The sequence below is a fragment of the Oryx dammah genome, unplaced genomic scaffold, assembly GCF_014754425.2.
Source record: "Oryx dammah isolate SB20612 unplaced genomic scaffold, SCBI_Odam_1.1 HiC_scaffold_17, whole genome shotgun sequence".
In the NCBI taxonomy this organism is placed as follows: Eukaryota; Metazoa; Chordata; class Mammalia; order Artiodactyla; family Bovidae; genus Oryx; species Oryx dammah.
The window spans coordinates 37,504,731-37,523,460 of NW_024070201.1; the positions used below are offsets into that span (position 1 = coordinate 37,504,731).

Sequence of the window (18,730 nt, forward strand, 5' to 3'; positions counted from 1 at the left end):
TCAGGGTTTTGCTTTTTAAGTAGCTTCAACTGTAAATAGTAGTCTGAGATTACAGCTCTGTCATCATCATATGTGGTCACCATGTTTGCCAATTAAATTGCCTTATTTTTAGTGACAGGAAAAATATTATCTCTTATATATAACAGCCTTATACTAATACCCCAGCGAATAGACTGGCTGCATGAGAAACCTTCATGGAGGTTTGGTCCAGAGTACTGATTTTTAGAGTTTAACCTTGGAGATTCCAAGTAAAACCTAAGAAAAAACCACTTTCTAATAATCGTAGTGGGAAGATTATTAACATGGGAATGATTTTTCATTACAACCAGCAGATGGCAGTAGTAGTATCTGTGGTCTCAGTGTAGGGAATTTTTGCAAAAATCAGTTCAGTTCAGTTCAGTTCAGTTCAGTCACTCAGTCGTGTCCAACTCTTTTTGACCCCTTAGACTGCACCACACCAGGCCTCCCTGTCTATCACCAACTCCCAGAGCTTGCTCAAACTCATGTCCATCGAGTTGGTGATACCATCCAACCAACCCATCCTGTCATACCCTTCCCCTCCTTCAATCTTGCTCAGCATCAGGGTCTTTTCCAATAAAAAGTCAGTTCTTCGCATCAGGTGGCCAAAGTATTGGAGCTTCAGCTTCAGCATCAGTCCTTCCAATGAATATTCAGGACTGATTTCCTTTAGGATGGACTGGTTTGATCTTGCAGTCCAAGGGACTCTCAAGAGTCTTCTCCAACACCACACTTCAAAAGCATCAATTTTTCGGCGCTCAGCTTTCTTTATAGTCCAACTCTCACATCCACACGACTACTTGAAAAACCATAACTTTGACTAGATGGACCTTTGTTGGCAAAGTAATGTCTGCTTTTTAATATGCTATCTAGGTTGGTCATAGCTTTTATTCCAAAGAGCAAGCATCTTTTAGTTTCATGGCTGCAGTCACCATCTGCAGTGATTTTGGAGCCCCAAAAAACCAAAGTCTCTCACTGTTTCCCATCTACTTTCCATGAAGTGATGGGACTGGATGCCATGATCTTAGTTTTTTGAATATTGAGTTTTAAGCCAACTTTTTCACTCTCCTCTTTCACTTTGATCAAGAGGCTCTTTGGTTCTTCTTTGCTTTCTGCCATAAGAGTGGTGTCATCTGCATATCTGAGGTTATTGATATTTTTCCTGGCAATCTTGATTCCAGATTGTTCTTCATCCAGCCTGGCATTTCGCATGATGTACTCTGCATATAAGTTGAATAAGCAGGGTGACGATATACAGCCTTGACGTACTCCTTTCCTGATTTGGAACCAGTCTGTTGTTCCATGACTAGTTCTAACTGTTGCTTCTTGACTTGCATACAGATTTCTCAGGAGGCAGGTCAGGTGGTCTGATATTCCCATCTCTAAGAATTTTCCACAGTTTGTTGTGATCCACATAGTCAAAGGCTTTGGCGTAGTCAATAAAAATAGCAAAAGGGAAATTTTAATCTCAAACCATCATTTCCTCATATCCTGCCCAGCCCTACTTTAGCATAATCTTTAGCCTGCCTTCCATTATTCCTATGAACTGTGTATGTAAATACTGCAGTACAATTTTTATCTTAGATCATACAAAATGAAATTAGAGAAAATCTGTTTTTAAAAAACAAAGCCAGGGACTTCCCTGGAGGTCCTCTGGTTAGGCCTCCACACTTCCCCTGTAGGGGATGCAGGTTCAATCTCTGTCAGGGAACTAACATCCCACAAACCCTGTGGCACAGCCAAAAAATAAAAGACAAAGCCCGTAATCCAGAATTTTACTGCTCAGAAGCCCAAAGGAGTTCTTTTCTGAGATTCATATCTTTCTAAAGAGGAACAGTTCATTTATAGACAGGCAACTTGGAGTTTAGACTTAATTCTACTAATTAGCTGCTTTTGACTTTGAGCAGTTGACTTAACCCTGCTTTAGGGAAATCCTCTGGAGAATTATTGTGAAGGTTAAGTGGGAAAATTTATGTGAATCTTAATAGGTTTAACTCTTTTGACTTCTTGAAGGGAGAGTGGTTAGAGAAACTCTGGCATCCTTGTTGAAGGAATGAAAAGTGAAAATGTTAATTGCTCAGTCGTATCTGACTCTTTTCAACCCCATGGACTGTAGTTCCCCAGGCTCCCCTGTCCATGGAATTCTCCAGGCAAGAATACCAGAGTAGGTAGCCATTCCCTTTTCCAGGGGATCTGCCTGACCCAGGGATCAAACCCATGTCTCCTACATTGCAGGCAGATTCTTTACCATCTGAGCCACCAGGGAGGTCCACCTATAACTAAATACAGGAAGGTGGAGATGTTGGTCTCCACTCTGGAATCAGCTTCAAGAGCCTGCCATTTGAGCGTGCAATGAGCCCACAGTGCCATTTGACCTACAGTGAAGCTGTGTCAAGCTCAAAACAGAGAACGGGAGTCATTCCATCTGTCTCTAGACTCAGTGGGTGTACTGATCTGTATTGTACTTTGGGGGAAATTTTAGTAATTTTTTCAGTATGTAATTTTAGTCTGGCACACTGACTTTAGAACTTAAAATCCTCCCCACCCCAATAAGATTCAATTCTATTTGTACAGAGTTCATTTTGATGTCTTTTCATGTTTTATCCAGTGTGTTATACTCGACCATTCCATTTAGTCTGTGTTAAATAATAAAATTCTTAATATCTTCATTAAAACCTATCACTTTGATATAAAGATAACATTTAATTCACTTTGAATTTATTCAGTTCAGTTTAGACGCTTAGTCATGTCCGACTCTGCGACCCCATGAATTGCAGCACACCAGGCCTCCCTGTCCATCACCAACTCCCGGAGTTAATCCAAACTCATGTGCATCGAGTCGGTGATGCCATCCAGCCATCTCATCCTCTGTTGTCCCTTCTCCTGCCCCCAATCCCTCCCAGCATCAGGGTCTTTTCCAAAGAGTCAGCTCTTCACATGAGGTGGCCAAAGTATTGGAGTTTCAGCCTCAGCATCAGTCCTTTCAATGAACACCCAGGACTGGTCTCCTTTAGGATGGAGTGCATATATGCATCTTTGAAGAACTGGTATAGTTAAAAAGAAGATGCAGTAAAGTAGGTAACAGGATTCATCCCAGTTTTTTTCATTATTGAACCATTTTGTGATTTGGGGGACAAGTCCCTTTTCTCTAGGCCTTGATTTTCTAGACGTCTAAATTTTTCAATTCTTATATGACAGGTTCTTGCTCTCAATTTATAATTTAAAATGCATTCAAAATGATATAATTACATGCTAGATAAAAAGAAGTCCCAAAACAAAGTGCATGTTATAACAAGTGAGGAAGAATTAGGCTCTATAAGATCCTCATACCTGTTAATAAACTCTGTATTTAATACAAAATGGAATATTACTCAGCTATTAAAAAGAATGCATTTGAATCAGTTCTAATGAGGTGGATGAAACTGGAACCTATTATACAGAGTTAAGTAAGTCAGAACGAAAAACACCAATACAGTATAATAATACACATATGTGGAATTTAGAAAGATGCTAACGGTGACCCTATATGAGAGACAGCAAAAGAGACACAGATGTAAAGAACAGACTTTTGGACTCTGTGGGAGAAGGTGAGGTTGGGATGATTTGAGAGAATAGCACTGAAACATGTACATTACCAATGTGAAACAGATCACCAGTCCAGGTTCGATGCATGAGACAGGGCACTCAGGGCCGGTACACTGGGATGACCCTGAGGGATGGGATGGGGAGGGAGGTGAGACGGGGGTTCAGGATGGGGAACACACGTACACTGATGGCTGATTCATGTCAGTGTATGGCAAAAACCACTACCATATTATAAAGTAATTAGCCCCCAATTAAAATAAGTTAATTTAAAATATATATACAGTAATGTATATACACTGGCAATGACAATTTTGAGTGCAGACTCAAACTGCTGAGCTTTTGTTACTGCTAAGTTTACTTTTTAATGCCTTATGGGTCATTTCATGCTGATAGATTGCCACTTCTTGGGAAGTGGACTTGGAAACTAGATAACTGCATTTGTGAAAATTCCATATTAAAAATAAAGACAGAAATGGAATAACTTGTTGCACATATAGCTTGAGTTGATCTCAAGGGAATTAACCTTAAGTGAAAAACAAAGCCAGACTAAAAGGTTACATTGTGTAATTCATTTATATTGCATTCTTGAAATGAAAAAATTACATACATGGGGACCAGGTTAATAGTATCCAGGGGTTAAGGAGGGAAGGGACAGTGACGGAAAGATGGTAGGAGGGAGCTTTCTAATGGAATTATTAGTGGTGATCATATGAATCTTCAGTTCAGTTCAGTTGCTCAGTTGTGTCTGACTCTTTGCGACCCCATGAATTGCAGCACGCCAGGCCTCCCTGTCCATCACCATCTCCCGGAGTTCACTCAGACTCACGTCCATCGAGTCCATGATGCCATCCAGCCATCTCATCCTCGGTCGTCCCCTTCTCCTCCTGCCCCCAATCCCTCCCAGCATCAGAGTCTTTTCCAATGAGTTAACTCTTCGCATGAGGTGGCCAAAGTATTGGAGTTTCAGCTTTAGCATCATTCCTTCCAAAGAAATCCCAGGGTTGATCTCTTTCAGAATGGACTGGTTGGATCTCCTTGCAGTCCAAGGGACTCTCAAGAGTCTTCTCCAACACCACAGTTCAAAAGCATCAATTCTTCAGCGCTCAGCCTTCTTCACAGTCCAACTCTCACATCCACACATGACCATAGCCTTGACAAGACGGACCTTAGTTGGCAAAGTAATGTCTCTGCTTTTGAATATGCTATCTAGGTTGGTCATAACTTTTCTTCCAAGGAGTAAGCGTCTTTTAATTTCATGGCTGCAGTCACCATCTGCAGTGACTGCAGCCCCAAAAGATAAAGTCTGACACTGTTTCCACTGTCTCCCCATCTATTTCCCATGAAGTGATGGGACCAGATGCCATGATCTTCGTTTTCTGAATGTTGAGCTTTAAGCCAACTTTTTCGCTCTCCTCTTTCACTTTCATCAAGAGGCTTTTGAGTTCCTTTTCACTTTCTGCCATAAGTGTGGTGTCATCTGCATATCTGAGGTTATTGATATTTCTCCTAGCAATCTTGATCCAGCTTGTGCTTCTTCCAGTCCAGCATTTCTCACGATGTACTCTGCATAGAAGTTAAATAAGCAGGGTGACAATATATAGCCTTGACGTACTCCTTTTCCTATTTGGAACCAGTCTGTTGTTCCATTCTTCCAATTGTAAAAAAAAAAAAATCTTGTATAGCTATAGTACAATATCAAATCCAGGAAACTGACGTTGATACAATTCAGTCCTCATTCATATTTTACCAGTTTTACATGTACTCATTGTATATTTAGTTCTGGGCAATTATATGCAGAGTATATGAGAAACGCTGGACTGGAAGAAACACAAGCTGGAATCAAGACTGCCAGGAGAAATATCAAAACCTCAGATATGCAGATGACACCACCCTTATGGCAGAAAGTGAAGAGGAGCTAAAAAGCCTCTTGATGAAAGTGAAAGAGGAGAGCGAAAAAGTTGGCTTAAAGCTCAACATTCAGAAAATGAAGATCACGGCATCCGGTCCCATCACTTCATGGGAAATAGATGGGGAGACAGTAGAAACAGTGTCAGACTTTATTTTTTTGGCCTCCAAAATCACTGCAGATGGTGACTGCAGCCATGAAATTAAAAGACGCTTACTCCTTGGAAGAAAAGTTATGACCAACCTAGATAGCATATTCAAAAGCAGAGACATTACTTTGCCAACAAAGGTCCGTCTAGTCAAGGCTATGGTTTTTCCTGTGGTCATGTATGGATGTGAGAGTTGGACTGTGAAGAAAGCTGAGTGCTGAAGAATTGATGCTTTTGAACTGTGGTGTTGGAGAAGACTCTTGAGATTCCCTTGGACTGCAAGGAGATCCAACCAGTCCATTCTGAAGGAGATCAGCCCTGGGATTTCTTTGGAAGGAATGATGCTAAAGCTGAAACTCCAGTACTTTGGCCACCTCATGTGAAGAGCTGACTCACTGGAAAAGACTCTGACGCTGGGAGGGATTGGGGGCAGGAGGAGAAGGGGACGACAGGATGAGATGGCTGGATGGCATCACTGACTCAATGGATGTGAGTCTGAGTGAACTCTGAGAGTTGGTGATGGACAGGGAGGCCTGGCGTGCTGCAATTGACGGGGTTGCAAAGAGTCGGACATGACTCAGCGACTGAACTGAACTGAGGTGAAGAATATATGGGATCTCAAGAAAAATAGTTTTAATAAAATGAATGATGGGTTTGAGGAGCACATGGATTTTGTGATATATTTTGGCTTATCAAAGAATTTACTTTTGTCTGATGGTTCTAGAAAGAACAAACCTCAAAATATCTGGATTCTGGATAGAGAAGCACTATTTGTGTTCCATCTCCCGGAGGTGAGCCTGTTTATGTCAGGATCTGTCAGGTCTCTTTGTATTCACAATATTTTGCTTAAGGCCTCAAAGAAGTTTTTATTGTTAATGATTGGTCAGAAAATCCTCTTGTGGGGCGTGGGGGGGAGATGGGAGGGGTGAGGATGTGGAACCTTAAATATGCAAAATCGGAGGTACTATGGCTGATTGTAGCTGTAACAATTAGGTCTTTGGAAACAGGTAAAATCCTTTAAAACAGTGACTGTCAGTCTCCCTTTATGCATAAAAAAATTTAATCTAGGTTCTTCTAAAGGATCATGAAAGGGACCATTACTAAACAAAGACCAGAAATCAAAACCAGTGCTACTTTGATGTTGAAGCAACTCCAGCCTAACTGCAGAGGCAGAGGCGTTAAGAACTGAAATGGATCTTCATACAATCTAGTGTCTCGGAAGAACTGAAGTTACTTCCTCAAATTGTATTTACTTTCCCAGTTTATTCGTGGGTGAGCTAGAAAAGGGATTCCAGCTCCCAGGATAGCATTCTATCCCACTAGGCCATCAGTCCTGTAAAATGTTCTTGAGTCCAAGCACTCCCTCTCCTCCATTGGCTGCTGGGGAGTTTCTGGCAGAAAATACAATTTCTAAGTAGTGTTTAAATGACCTCAACGCCTAATTCAGGCTTGCAGGGAAAACTTAGCTTGTGTTTCCAGTGTCCTCTTCGGCCTACAGCAGCCGACGATAAGAAAACAGGAAGAGGCTTTTAAAGTTCCTTTGGAACCAGAAATGCTTGCGACGTACTCGGAGCGCGCAGGCGCAGGACGGAGAGGGCTTGTCCTCTCTGAGTTGCCGTAGGGTCTAGGTGGCCGCGGCCTGGGTCGGCTCCCCACCCCTTTCCACGTCAGCGGAGGACTCTGCGGGTCCGCCGCCGCTGCTGCGGGTTGGAGCCGGAGTTTACGGTTCCGCGGTTGCCCCAGCTGCCGCCCCTCGGAGTCAGGTAACGGCCTACAAGCCCCCTCATCTTGGAGGAGCTCCCTGGGCTGGGCAGAGTCGGAGGAATCGGGCTCTAGCGGGGAGATTAGGAAGGGGAGCGACTAGGCCGCTAGCGTCCGGGCCTGGCGAAGTGGAGTGCAGGGCTGGGAAGCAGTGAGCGGGCCGCCCCATCCTGGCCTGCCTGCTGGCCGGGGGTCTTCTCCCTTCCAGGCGCCCGAGGCTCGCCATTCCCGACCGGGGCTTCCTTTGCTGGAGGGAAGGAACGGGGAGGGGGCGTGGGGGTGCAGAGCACCAGTTGAGGGACTCCTGGTCCACAGAGTCGGGTAGCATAGGTGAACGTATTAAAGCGCTGTAAGGGTTTTAAGCAGAGTCTTTTTGTACGGGATCTTTTTAACTTCAGAAGTTCAGATTGTGTATTATGTTTAAAAATCACTTTTATAGGTGATGGGGTGAGGCTGGGGGACTTGTCACTGTATTGTGGGGTTTAATTCTGCAGTACAGCTTTCTAGACTCTGGGCGGGGTTGTGGGGTGAGAGATAATTTAACAAGCTAAGGCTGACAAGTGTGTGTTTTAATACATCAGGATTTATTTCTATGCAACGTAATATAGATGGACCCTCCCCGTCTAATGCTGTAAAATTCATAAGCCGAGCTGAATGAACTTTAGACAGAAAAGATCACGATAGTTACTGGTTCTGTTTTTATTTTGTTTTTTTTCGGTTGTAATATCTTTATATTTCTTTTCCTAGGTTTTTTTTTTTGGCATCTGTTATCTTTAAATCTTGTATCGAGAGTAGGCTGTAACCGGGAACCATGACGGCTGCCGAGAACGTATGCTATACGTTAATTAACGTGCCAATGGATTCAGAACCACCGTCTGAAATTAGCTTAAAAAATGATCTAGGTAAATGTTGGTAATATTTTGAAAATGAAAGTAAAAAGTTCACTTGCATTTCAAGTTCCTTTATAATTAGAAATACTTAATTTTTTTTTAAGATTTCTTCAATAAAACTTTGTCTTGCTAAAAATGGAAATGTGTTACTTTAGGCCTGAAATATTGGTTTTTGGAAATAAAGGAACATCTCATCTTAGCTTATATCACGGTGGGGTGGGGCTAAATAAATGTGGTGGTTTAGTTTTTAGCTATTCCTCAAGATAACATAATAGCTTGTTTAAATGTAGCTGACAGTTCTCTGTAGATAACAGATTGAGAGTGTGTATTAGAATGTTTTAATTTCTTTGTGCACTTAGCTTCATATTACTTAGCTTATTCTTTTTGTTTTACTGCCTGTTGAACAAATGAAGTCAACGCTGGAACATACATATGTTTTCTCAGAAACATTTATGCTTTTGATTTTTAAAGCATTTATACAAAGAAGAAAACAAAAACTTTATTTCTGAATTTTAAAAGTATGTACTGTATCTCCTTTTTGTGAGTAATTCTGTCAAATTTTTTTTAAAGTAATGCACGTTCCAAGATAATAATTCTTGCTTAATTGAACTAATAAAAATAAGTTTTACTTAAAGTGATAACTACTGTTTAAAACAGACTAGAGGGAAAATTATGCTTCAAATCTTGATAGTGTCTTTTAGAAGATAGTTTACAGTTTGAAAGGAGATGATATTTTAGTTGTATGTTCCTGCTCTTAATCAGCAGTAATGGAATACCTTGTGATTTTAGGTTATATAATATTTGGTTTCTATTGAGGCCTATTTCTAGAGAAGGAAAAATAAATATTTTTTTATGGCATTTAAGCTGATCTTCGTTTACAAAAACCACACATACTGTATTTCCTTTTTTTCCCACATATTCATGTAAGAGTAGAATGGAATACAAATTGAATAAACTTTCATTACTTTTTTTTTCTAATTTCAAAATCTTCAAATTTTCATAATTTAAAGGTTTTCACTTTTAAACCCCCCAAATACTTAAGTTTATTGGTGGGTGATAAGGTAAAGGACAAACTTGTCCTTAACTGTAAAAATACTCTTTTATTAACTATACTTTACCTACCAAGTAAATAAATAAGTAGTGTTGAATTTTACGTTTACTTTTGACTGTATTTCAATAGAGTTGAGATGAAAAGATTTAGAAATCGTTTTCAATTTGAATAACATAGTTTTGTTTGGTGAAACACTGATATGGTTTAATTTCACTTTACCTTTGATCACTGGATATGAGCCCTGATGACTATACATTTCCTGGAGTATATTTTGGTGAATTAAATTGATATTTAAAACTATTTTTCATAAAGGAGAAGAACCTCTGAAAATTTAGAGGATGTGAAAAGAAGCATTCTTCACCTCAATTTGAATTGTTAGAATAAATGGAAATAAGGATTGAGGAACTTGAAATAAATGGTGTTGATTTTTTACAAGTTTACTAATAAACCTACTTTTAAAACTTTTAAACCTTTAGTTACAAGTGGATTTTTCAGTGGCTAAGATTGCATGCTCACAATGCAGTAGGGGCTGGGTTTGATCCCTGATCAGGGGACTAGATCCCATGCTGCAACTAACACTCAGAGCAGCCAAATGAATAAATACATATTAAAAAAAGAGAAAAAACTGAAGGTCTGCCCAGATTAATGCTTAACTTCACCCTTTTACATTTGTTCATTTCTTGATTTGATATGGCACACAGTTTTTTGGTTTTCTTTTCCATGTGTGAAGCATGGAGAGATGCATAAGAAGTTAGTCTGTTTTAAACAAAAATATTGACACTTAAAAGGCTTCCCTGGTGGCTCAGACGGTGAAGAATCTGCCTGCAATGTGGGAAACCTGGCTTTAATTCCTGGGTCGGGAGGATCCCCTAGAAAAGGGAATGGCAACCCATGCCAGTATTCTTGCCTGGAGAATTCCATGGACACAGGAGCCTGGCGAGCTGCCATCTGTGGGGTTGCAAAGAGTCGGGCAGTCGGGCACAACTGAGCATAACACTTTTTCACCTCACATTGACACTTACGGTATAACTTTGGCAGTAACCCTCACTGTGTTCTGTTCTTTTAAAGAGGTTATTTGTTTATTTACTTTTGGCTGCGCTGGGTCTCTTGCTCCTCACAGGCTCTCTCTGGCTGCGGGGAGGTTGGGATGGCGGCTGCTCTTTGTTGCTGTGAGCTGGCTTTTCACTGTGGTGGCTTCTCTTGACAAGCATGGACTCTAGCCACACCGGCCTCAGTAGCTGTGGCTCACAAGCCCTAGAACTTGGGCTCGGTAGTTGTGGCTCAGGCTTAGTTGCTCTGAGACTTGTGGAATCTTCCTGGACCAGGGTTTGAACCTGTGTCCCCTGCATTGGCAGGCCTATTCTTATCCATTGTAGAATTCCCACAGGACCGGTATCCTGTGTTACATTTTTAATGCATACGTTAAATTCGTTAGTATTCAATATACTTGGCTCTTATGTTTCTGCCTTCAAATTTTGGATCCAGAAGATTTTAACCATAAATTCTTCAGTATGCAATAATGATGTGAAATTATAGATTGTTTTGCATAACATAGAGCGCTTATTTTTAGGTTAAGTAACAGTAAACTATCTTATCTTAAATGTGTCATCCTTAATTATAAATAATGGTTGCTGATCCAGTACATTTTAACTTTCCTCCAATTTTTAGGTAATTTCTCAAGAAAGATTCTGAAGTTTTATAATCTGTAGAAATATGAGATTTTGGAATTAATTTAGCCTGTTAATTCCCAACTTTTTCGAGTTTGAGGTTCTTCCTTATGTTGAAAAAAGGTCACTTATCCCCATCCCTACCCTTCATAATAGTGGCTGTAACTTTGGTTTAGAAAATAGGTACTGACTAAAACCTACTTTGAATTCCAAAGCGCATAAAGTATCTGTTTGCATTTTGAAAAATAGCTACAGGTGTGTTTGAGATAGACGTTTTTTGGTATACCTATAGATTCATGGCTTCCACATTAACTCCATTGGTTTGGGGTCAAAGATCTAATCCAGTGCTTTTCTATTATATGTAAAGAATCATGAGGTTCAGAGATAAATGACTCTAAAATCATACAGCTTGTTTTTGGCAGAGCCAGGTGGAAAACCCTTGTCACTTGGGTTGGTACCTTTATTACTATTGGCGCTGATAGAGAACATGTTTTATTTTGTTAATTACTTTTAAAATTATCTGAGGAATTTTCTTTTAAAATAATTGTGCTTAAAAAAAATTTTTTTTTTTAAATCAGAAAAAGGAGATGTGAAGTCAAAGACTGAAGCTTTGAAGAAAGTAATCATTATGATTCTGAATGGTGAAAAACTTCCTGGACTTCTGATGACCATCATTCGCTTTGTGCTGCCTCTTCAGGATCATACCATCAAAAAATTACTTCTGGTATTTTGGGAAATTGTTCCTAAAACAACTCCAGATGGGAGGCTTTTACATGAAATGATCCTTGTTTGTGATGCATATAGAAAGGTAAACCAAACCGTAATTATTTCCAAATATTGCTTTGATTTTTAAATAATTGTAAAGTTGGTGGTGTGGGCTCTGTTTTAATTTTTTAAATTAAACCTCAGAAATGTAAGTTTTAGATAATTGAAGCAGAAGTTGTAAAAAGTTATTGTGAAAAGTTTTATTGTTGCTTTTTTCCAGATACTTTCCATGCATTTTTATGTGTTATTAATAAAAAACAGTGACACATAGAATATAAGACATTGACGTGATAAGTAAAAGTTGCTTTTATCTATAGGAATCTGATGGAAATTGTGTAATAATCTAGGTATTTGTCCTGAAACCTACTTCCTAATTTTTTTTAATTGAAAAATTTTGTATTTAAACATTGTGGTTTTTTGCAAAATACTGGGACTCAGCATTTCATACTTGATTTTTATATCAGGATCTTCAGCATCCTAATGAATTTATTCGAGGATCTACTCTTCGTTTTCTTTGCAAGTTGAAAGAGGCAGAATTGCTGGAACCTTTAATGCCAGCTATCCGTGCTTGTTTGGAGCATCGACATAGCTATGTTAGAAGAAATGCTGTTTTGGCCATCTATACTATCTACAGGTAAATAAAGGTCCTCCTTTGGCTTCCTTCTATATGGGCTGTTTAGTCTTTCAGACCAGAAGAAGTTTCAGGGTGATTCCTTACAGATTTTATGTACCTTGCAAATATGTTTTGTTTAGCCTGAACATTTTTCCTTATTAAGTTGTTAACATTGAAAAGTCAAAAAGATCTGGCAACACCAGGTCCTGGTTTCTGCATGACAGTAATCTGCTGGAAGTGAATGGCAGGGGCCGCGTTTAAACAGGTTGTATACTTTCCAGTTTACATCACTACCTGTCTTTCTCAATTTTAGTACTCCAGCCCAGTTAATTAATTTATTAACTTGCTTAGCCCATAACTTTGAGGTTTTGACCTTATTTTAGAATTCTCTTTTTGTGGAATGTGGGTCTTGTCTTTTTATACTTAGAGCCCTTAAGGAGGAAACTTTTTAATAGGAAGGGTTGCAGTTCTCAGCTGGTTCCTGTTCTTAGAAAACTGAAAATTTTGGACTTTAGGCTGGAATGCTTGGTTTTTACAGTCACTGGTGTCAGTCTATTTAGAATCAGGATGTAATTTATATAAACATCTTTGTACTTTAATAGTCAATAATTTAGTAATTTCACAGTTATATTGGATTTTGTATCTGTTCAGGAAGGTGGTAATCTGGTTAATAATGTAGAGTTCTTTGGAAGTTATCATTACAGATTACACAGATTTCAGAATTTAAACTTAAGAGTACACACACAAAAATTATGATGATTATAGGACAACTGGAAATTTGAACAGTCTGTATGATGATAGTAAGAAATTATTAGTTTTTACTACATGATAATGTTAGTTTGAAAAGAAAGTTCTTAATTTTAGAGATGCATACTGATACATTTACAGAAGAAATGTTAAATGGTCTGAGATTTGTTTCAGAATAATATGGGAGGAGAGGAAGTGAGACAGGTGAAACCAAAATGACTATGAATGAATTATTGTTAAAGTTAGGGGGAAAAAAGGGCTAGGGGATGGTTTTTAGTAAACAGGTGTTCATTGTTCTGTATACAATACAAACACTTCTAAGTTTTCAAAGTGAGAAATTAGTAGATAAATACAGTGCATAAATAGTAAAATTGAAGGGACTATTTCTTCTCCAATAATTCTTTTTTTTTTTAATATTTAAAAAATTTATATGGCTGCAAGAGATCTTAGCCGCAACATGCGGAATCTTTAGTTGTAGCATGTGGGATCTAGCTCCCTGACCTGGGATTGAATACTGGCCCCCCTCCATTGCAAGCACAGAGTCTTAGCCACTGGGCCACCAGGGAAGTCCCTCCAATAATCCTTAATGTAGGATCTTTCAGTACCTCAAAGTTGTCATTATGAGCATCAATATTATAGCCCTAAAGTATATGAAAGAGAAATTAGAGCTGTCCAGTTGATAGATAGCATGTTGAGTAAATCAGCTTTCTCTAATTTGAACTAAAAAACACAATTCGATAAATAGATGAAGATGTAAATTTCTGATTCATACTCACAGTTTTCTAATTGATTTAAAGTTTAAAAAGGCAAAACAATTAATAATGGTATAAGGTTTGATAAAGGTTAATTTTGGTAGAGTCCAGAGAGTTACTAAATATGAGTATTACCTGTTTTATTTGAAGAAACTTTGAACATCTTATACCGGATGCTCCTGAATTGATACATGATTTTCTGGTGAATGAGAAGGATGCAAGTTGCAAAAGAAATGCATTTATGATGCTAATTCATGCAGATCAGGTGAAGTACTTTTTAAAAAATACTTTTATGACTATTTAAGTGAGAATTAAAGATATTACATACGTTTTTAGTAATTTTGTTTGTAGTACATATGATTTGTATTTTTTTGATTTTTTTTAGATTTTTGAATTTAATTTATATAAAAATTGAGTTTAAAAATTCATTTTGTGGTATATTGCTTATGTATGTGTTCTTTTCTTAAGTACACATCAGACAGACATTTTTAATAACAGCCATTTTACAGTTCTTCTGGATTGAAATTATTGTGGCCATATGCTTTGGCAGCCAGGTTGGGGCTTTAATTTTCCTTCTGTTGGTAAAGATCTAAAATTGTTTAATAGAGAAAAATAGAAGTTCTTTGTAGGGTCTGTCCCGAGCCATAGCTTTGGAAGAGGGTGGACTTCAATGCAGATGTATGTTTTTGTTAGGCTTTTCAAACTTCATATGTAAATGTCAGCCCTATATCCAGCTCTGCTGGTGGTTAAATTTTATTCTTCTGCTGGTTAGCAGAGATTCTGCACACATTGGTGGCGTTTAATCTTAGAACTTTTGCCATCCAGTATTTATTATCAAAATATGCATGAAGACTGAAAAAATAATGGAATCTATCCATTCTTCTGAAATCTAGATGCTATCATTTTATCTTTGTAAACAAGATTATAAGAATGCTGCTTATTTGGGCCACAAAGTTTTGTCCTTTTGTTCAGTTGGTTTTATTGACCTGTGTTTTTGGTGTTATGTATTTACCTACATAATTAGAATTTCAATAAAATTTATTGATACTTTTACTATAGAGATGTTGATGAGACCATAGTTCTCTATGTTACAGTGTTAAGGGTGTGAGAATCAGTGAGATTTTTATTTTAGGTCTCAGAAATAGAAGTAACTGTATTCATAGGCAATTGGTTTGTTTAGGTTGTGTAGATACCCCAAATCAGGTAATACATAGTGTTTTTCTCCTTAGTTTAGCTGCTAGAAAATTCTAATGCTGGATTTGTGGCCCATTTCTATTAATAGAAAATATATTTGACTTTGTATCTTATATTTATGTGTTAACCTTTATGTTTTTCCTTCAATTAATTTTTCTTTGCCCTGATTTCCTCATTTGTTTTAGGTTTAGTTGTGTATGCTTTTTAAAGTTCTTTAAGTCCTTTTATTGAATGAGGTTGAGTTTGATAAATATATTCTTTTTTTTTAGGATCGAGCTTTGGATTACCTAAGTACTTGTATAGATCAAGTTCAGACATTTGGAGACATTCTTCAGTTGGTTATCGTTGAACTAATTTATAAGGTAAAACTAAACTATAATGGGTAAAATTAAGAGTTTGAGATAAGGTTAAACAGTCTTGAGGGCACAGCTTAATTGGTGGGGTAATATGTTTTAACAGTAGAAATATTTTGCAGCATGGCCTATTCAAGTCTTTCCTACTCCCTTTGCTTTGTCATATTTTCCAGATTCTTCCATTCTTTCTAAATCTCCATAAAGAATTCTGTAAAAATTCATGTTTGACCCAATGCATATGTGAAGAAATTGTTGTGTACTGCTTAGTCACTGAATTGACTATGAATTAGGCTTTGAACTAAAAGTCAAGATCTTTTTTTGAATACATACCCAACTACTTTGGAAATCTAAAGACAAACGAGAAAAAGTCTTAAATATATTTTTGTTCCTTGTTTGTAAAAGAGAATAGAAAGATTTTAAATATGTTAAAGTGACATTTTATGCCATGGACTCACAGGAATTTTAAAACTTGATCAGAGATTTGGGTTTTAAAATGAAGTACTTTATTGACAACATTTTAATTCAATATATCCTTCAAAAAATTGATTGTATCTTAATATTCTGAGAAAATAAAAGATGCAGTAACATTCAGTTTTGCTATTAATACCATTGGAGGCCAACAAAAATATATGTTAGGAATGACTTTTATTGCATAGAATGGCATGAACAGAATACATAGCAGACCCTGCTAACTCATTACATCCTCTTTGCTTCTGCAGGAAAGAGGCCCCTTTCAACACAGGTTATCCAGTCATTTTGAATTGACATTTAAGATGAAGCCAGAACTATGAATATTACATATGTAAATATATAAATGTAATTCATCTGTATGGTTCAGGGATGCCACCGAGATTCTCAGAAGTAGGAGTTCTCTGCTGTCCAATGACTTCTTTGTCTAGTAGGGTCCAGGTTATAGTGAGAGGAAAGAGGTTTTGAGTCTTAGTGGAGTAATAGAGATTTGACTGTGTACATTTTAGAAAAATCTGACATAAATGCTAACTTCAAAAGAGAAAAAATAAGAAATATTTACTTCACAGGTAAAAGTATTAAGATGCATTTAGAATGGAATAGAAAATGTTATTTGTCTTCTCAACATGGAATATGGTCCCAAATAATAAGTACAATAGTAGTATTTGAAAAAGAAGTGCTCTTGCTTTATTAAAAAGCTAGTGTTTTTCTATAATTATTTATTGAAATTCATATAATCCATCACGTTCACCTTTTTGATGTGACGTCCAGAATGGAACGTAGGACAAAATTTAATGCCTGTTACAGTGCGCATGCTAGTTACTTCGTCAATGTCTTGCGTATAGTGTGCATGTCTTTAATTATAAGCCATCTGAAAACCTTTTATGAAAGAGTGGAAGTATAAATTATTATTGAATGAATAAATGAATGAGTAGCTGTAACAGTTAGTTATTTGAAGTAAAATCTATTTCTTCCTGAAATTACCGGTGTTGTATCATGGCGTCTCATCCTGCATTGGCCGACATCTCTTAGCTTTCAAATGAAGAAAACTATGGCAGCCCACTCCAGTGTTCTTGCCTGGAGAATCCCAGGGATGGGGGAGCCTGGTGGGCTGCCGTCTGTGGGGTTGCACAGAGTCGGACACGACTGATATGACTTAGCAGCAGCAGCAGCGTATCCCATAAGCTGACATCTGTCTTTAAGAATGTGTTTGAAAGCAAGTGTTCCTGAATTCAGTTGAAACCTAAATGTTTTCTTCTCCAGGTCTGTCATGCTAATCCATCAGAAAGGGCTCGTTTCATTCGCTGCATCTATAACTTACTACAGTCATCTAGCCCTGCTGTAAAATACGAAGCTGCTGGAACATTAGTAACTCTCTCTAGTGCACCCACTGCCATCAAGGTACTGTCCTTTTTTGTGTGTCTGTGTGCCAGTTAGATGATAGATATGCTGTCTTCTCATTTAATTTTGTAACCTTACAATCAACTACAAATTTTAGAAAATTCTTTGATTTCCAATGTAGTCCAACTTTCTTTTCTTACTTTCTGTTTTCGTATGTATATAAAGAGTAAAATTGACAGAATAGCAGTATTTGTAGTTTCTGGAGCATGATACTGGTATTTTAAGATCTCCACCCCATACTTCAGTTACATTAAGAACTAGATCTGGGGAAATGGATGCTGAATCCTAAATGATGGCCCCTAAAACAGTTCCAGTGAATGTTTTCGATAATGAAATATTTTAATATACTGTCAAGACTATGTGAGGAACCCTACTCTATTCATAGAATGAATTATTGTAGAAAACCAGATTGTATAAATAGGGGAATTTAGTGCTTTTACCACCAATACTTAAAAAATTCTTTTTAATGTGTTATTTTGAAATAATTTTAAACTTACAGAAAAGTTGCAAAAATAGGTCAAAGTTCCCATTACCCTTCACCCAGCTTCCCATGATGTTTATGTCTTGCATAACAATTGTGTAGTTGTCAAAGTTAAAATTATCATTGGAACAATATTGTTAACTAAACTATAGACTTTATTTAAGTTTCACCAGTTATCCTACTAAAGTTCATTCTCTGTCCCAGAATTCAGTCTAGGATCCCATGTAACACGAAGTTATCATGTGTCCGTGTCCTTCTAGTCTGGGGCAGTTCCTCAGCCTTTCCTTGTTTTTCATGACATTGATACTTCTGAAGAGTTCTAGGTCAGTTTGTTTGTAAAATATCTCTTAATTTTGGTTTGTCTGGCATTTTCTCCTCATTAGTTTAATGTGCAAATATTTTAGGGAAGTACCACAGAAGTGGTACACCATTCTCAGTGTATCCCGTCCTACATGGTGCTGATATACCTTATTACTGGTGATGTTAACCTTGATCATTCGATTAAGGTGGTCTCTGTCAGATCTCTCAACTGTTGACTTATGATTTTTCTTTTTGTAATCAATAAATATTTTGAGAACATACTTAGAAACTGCAAATATCCTATTTCTCCTGACTTATACCCAACTAATTTTAGCACATATCAGTACATCTTTTCTACAGCAGTTTTTATTATGATATTCTAATGGTGATTTTTTGTTACCCTCATTCTACACTTATTATTTGGAGTTCTGTAGGGAGGAGCTGTCCCTTCTCCTTCATCCCTTCTTCCCTTCCTCCCTCTCTCCTTTCCTTCTTTCCTTCCTTTTCTTCTTTATATCAGTGTGGATGTTTTATTCTATGGATTATAATCCAGTATTATTTTGTTGATCAGATTGTCCTAGCTTTAGTCATTAGGAGCTCTTTCAGATTTGCTTCTTTGCCCTTTGCTTT

At 37.6% G+C, this 18,730-nt stretch overlaps 1 protein-coding gene across 1 annotated transcript in view; it reads left to right on the forward strand.

Annotated features, from left to right (window-relative positions):
* Window positions 1–6,420: 6,420 nt before the first annotated feature.
* The window catches only part of COPB1 (COPI coat complex subunit beta 1), a 37,884-nt gene continuing 25,574 nt past the window's right edge, over window positions 6,421–18,730 (forward strand). The window contains exons 1-7 of the mRNA XM_040258314.1: window positions 6,421–7,420; window positions 8,166–8,320; window positions 11,605–11,834; window positions 12,256–12,425; window positions 14,054–14,168; window positions 15,367–15,459; window positions 17,182–17,319. Of these exons, the coding sequence (XP_040114248.1) occupies window positions 8,230–8,320; window positions 11,605–11,834; window positions 12,256–12,425; window positions 14,054–14,168; window positions 15,367–15,459; window positions 17,182–17,319 (837 nt within the window). The 5' untranslated portion in view covers window positions 6,421–7,420; window positions 8,166–8,229. The remainder of the gene's footprint in view (window positions 7,421–8,165; window positions 8,321–11,604; window positions 11,835–12,255; window positions 12,426–14,053; window positions 14,169–15,366; window positions 15,460–17,181; window positions 17,320–18,730) is intronic.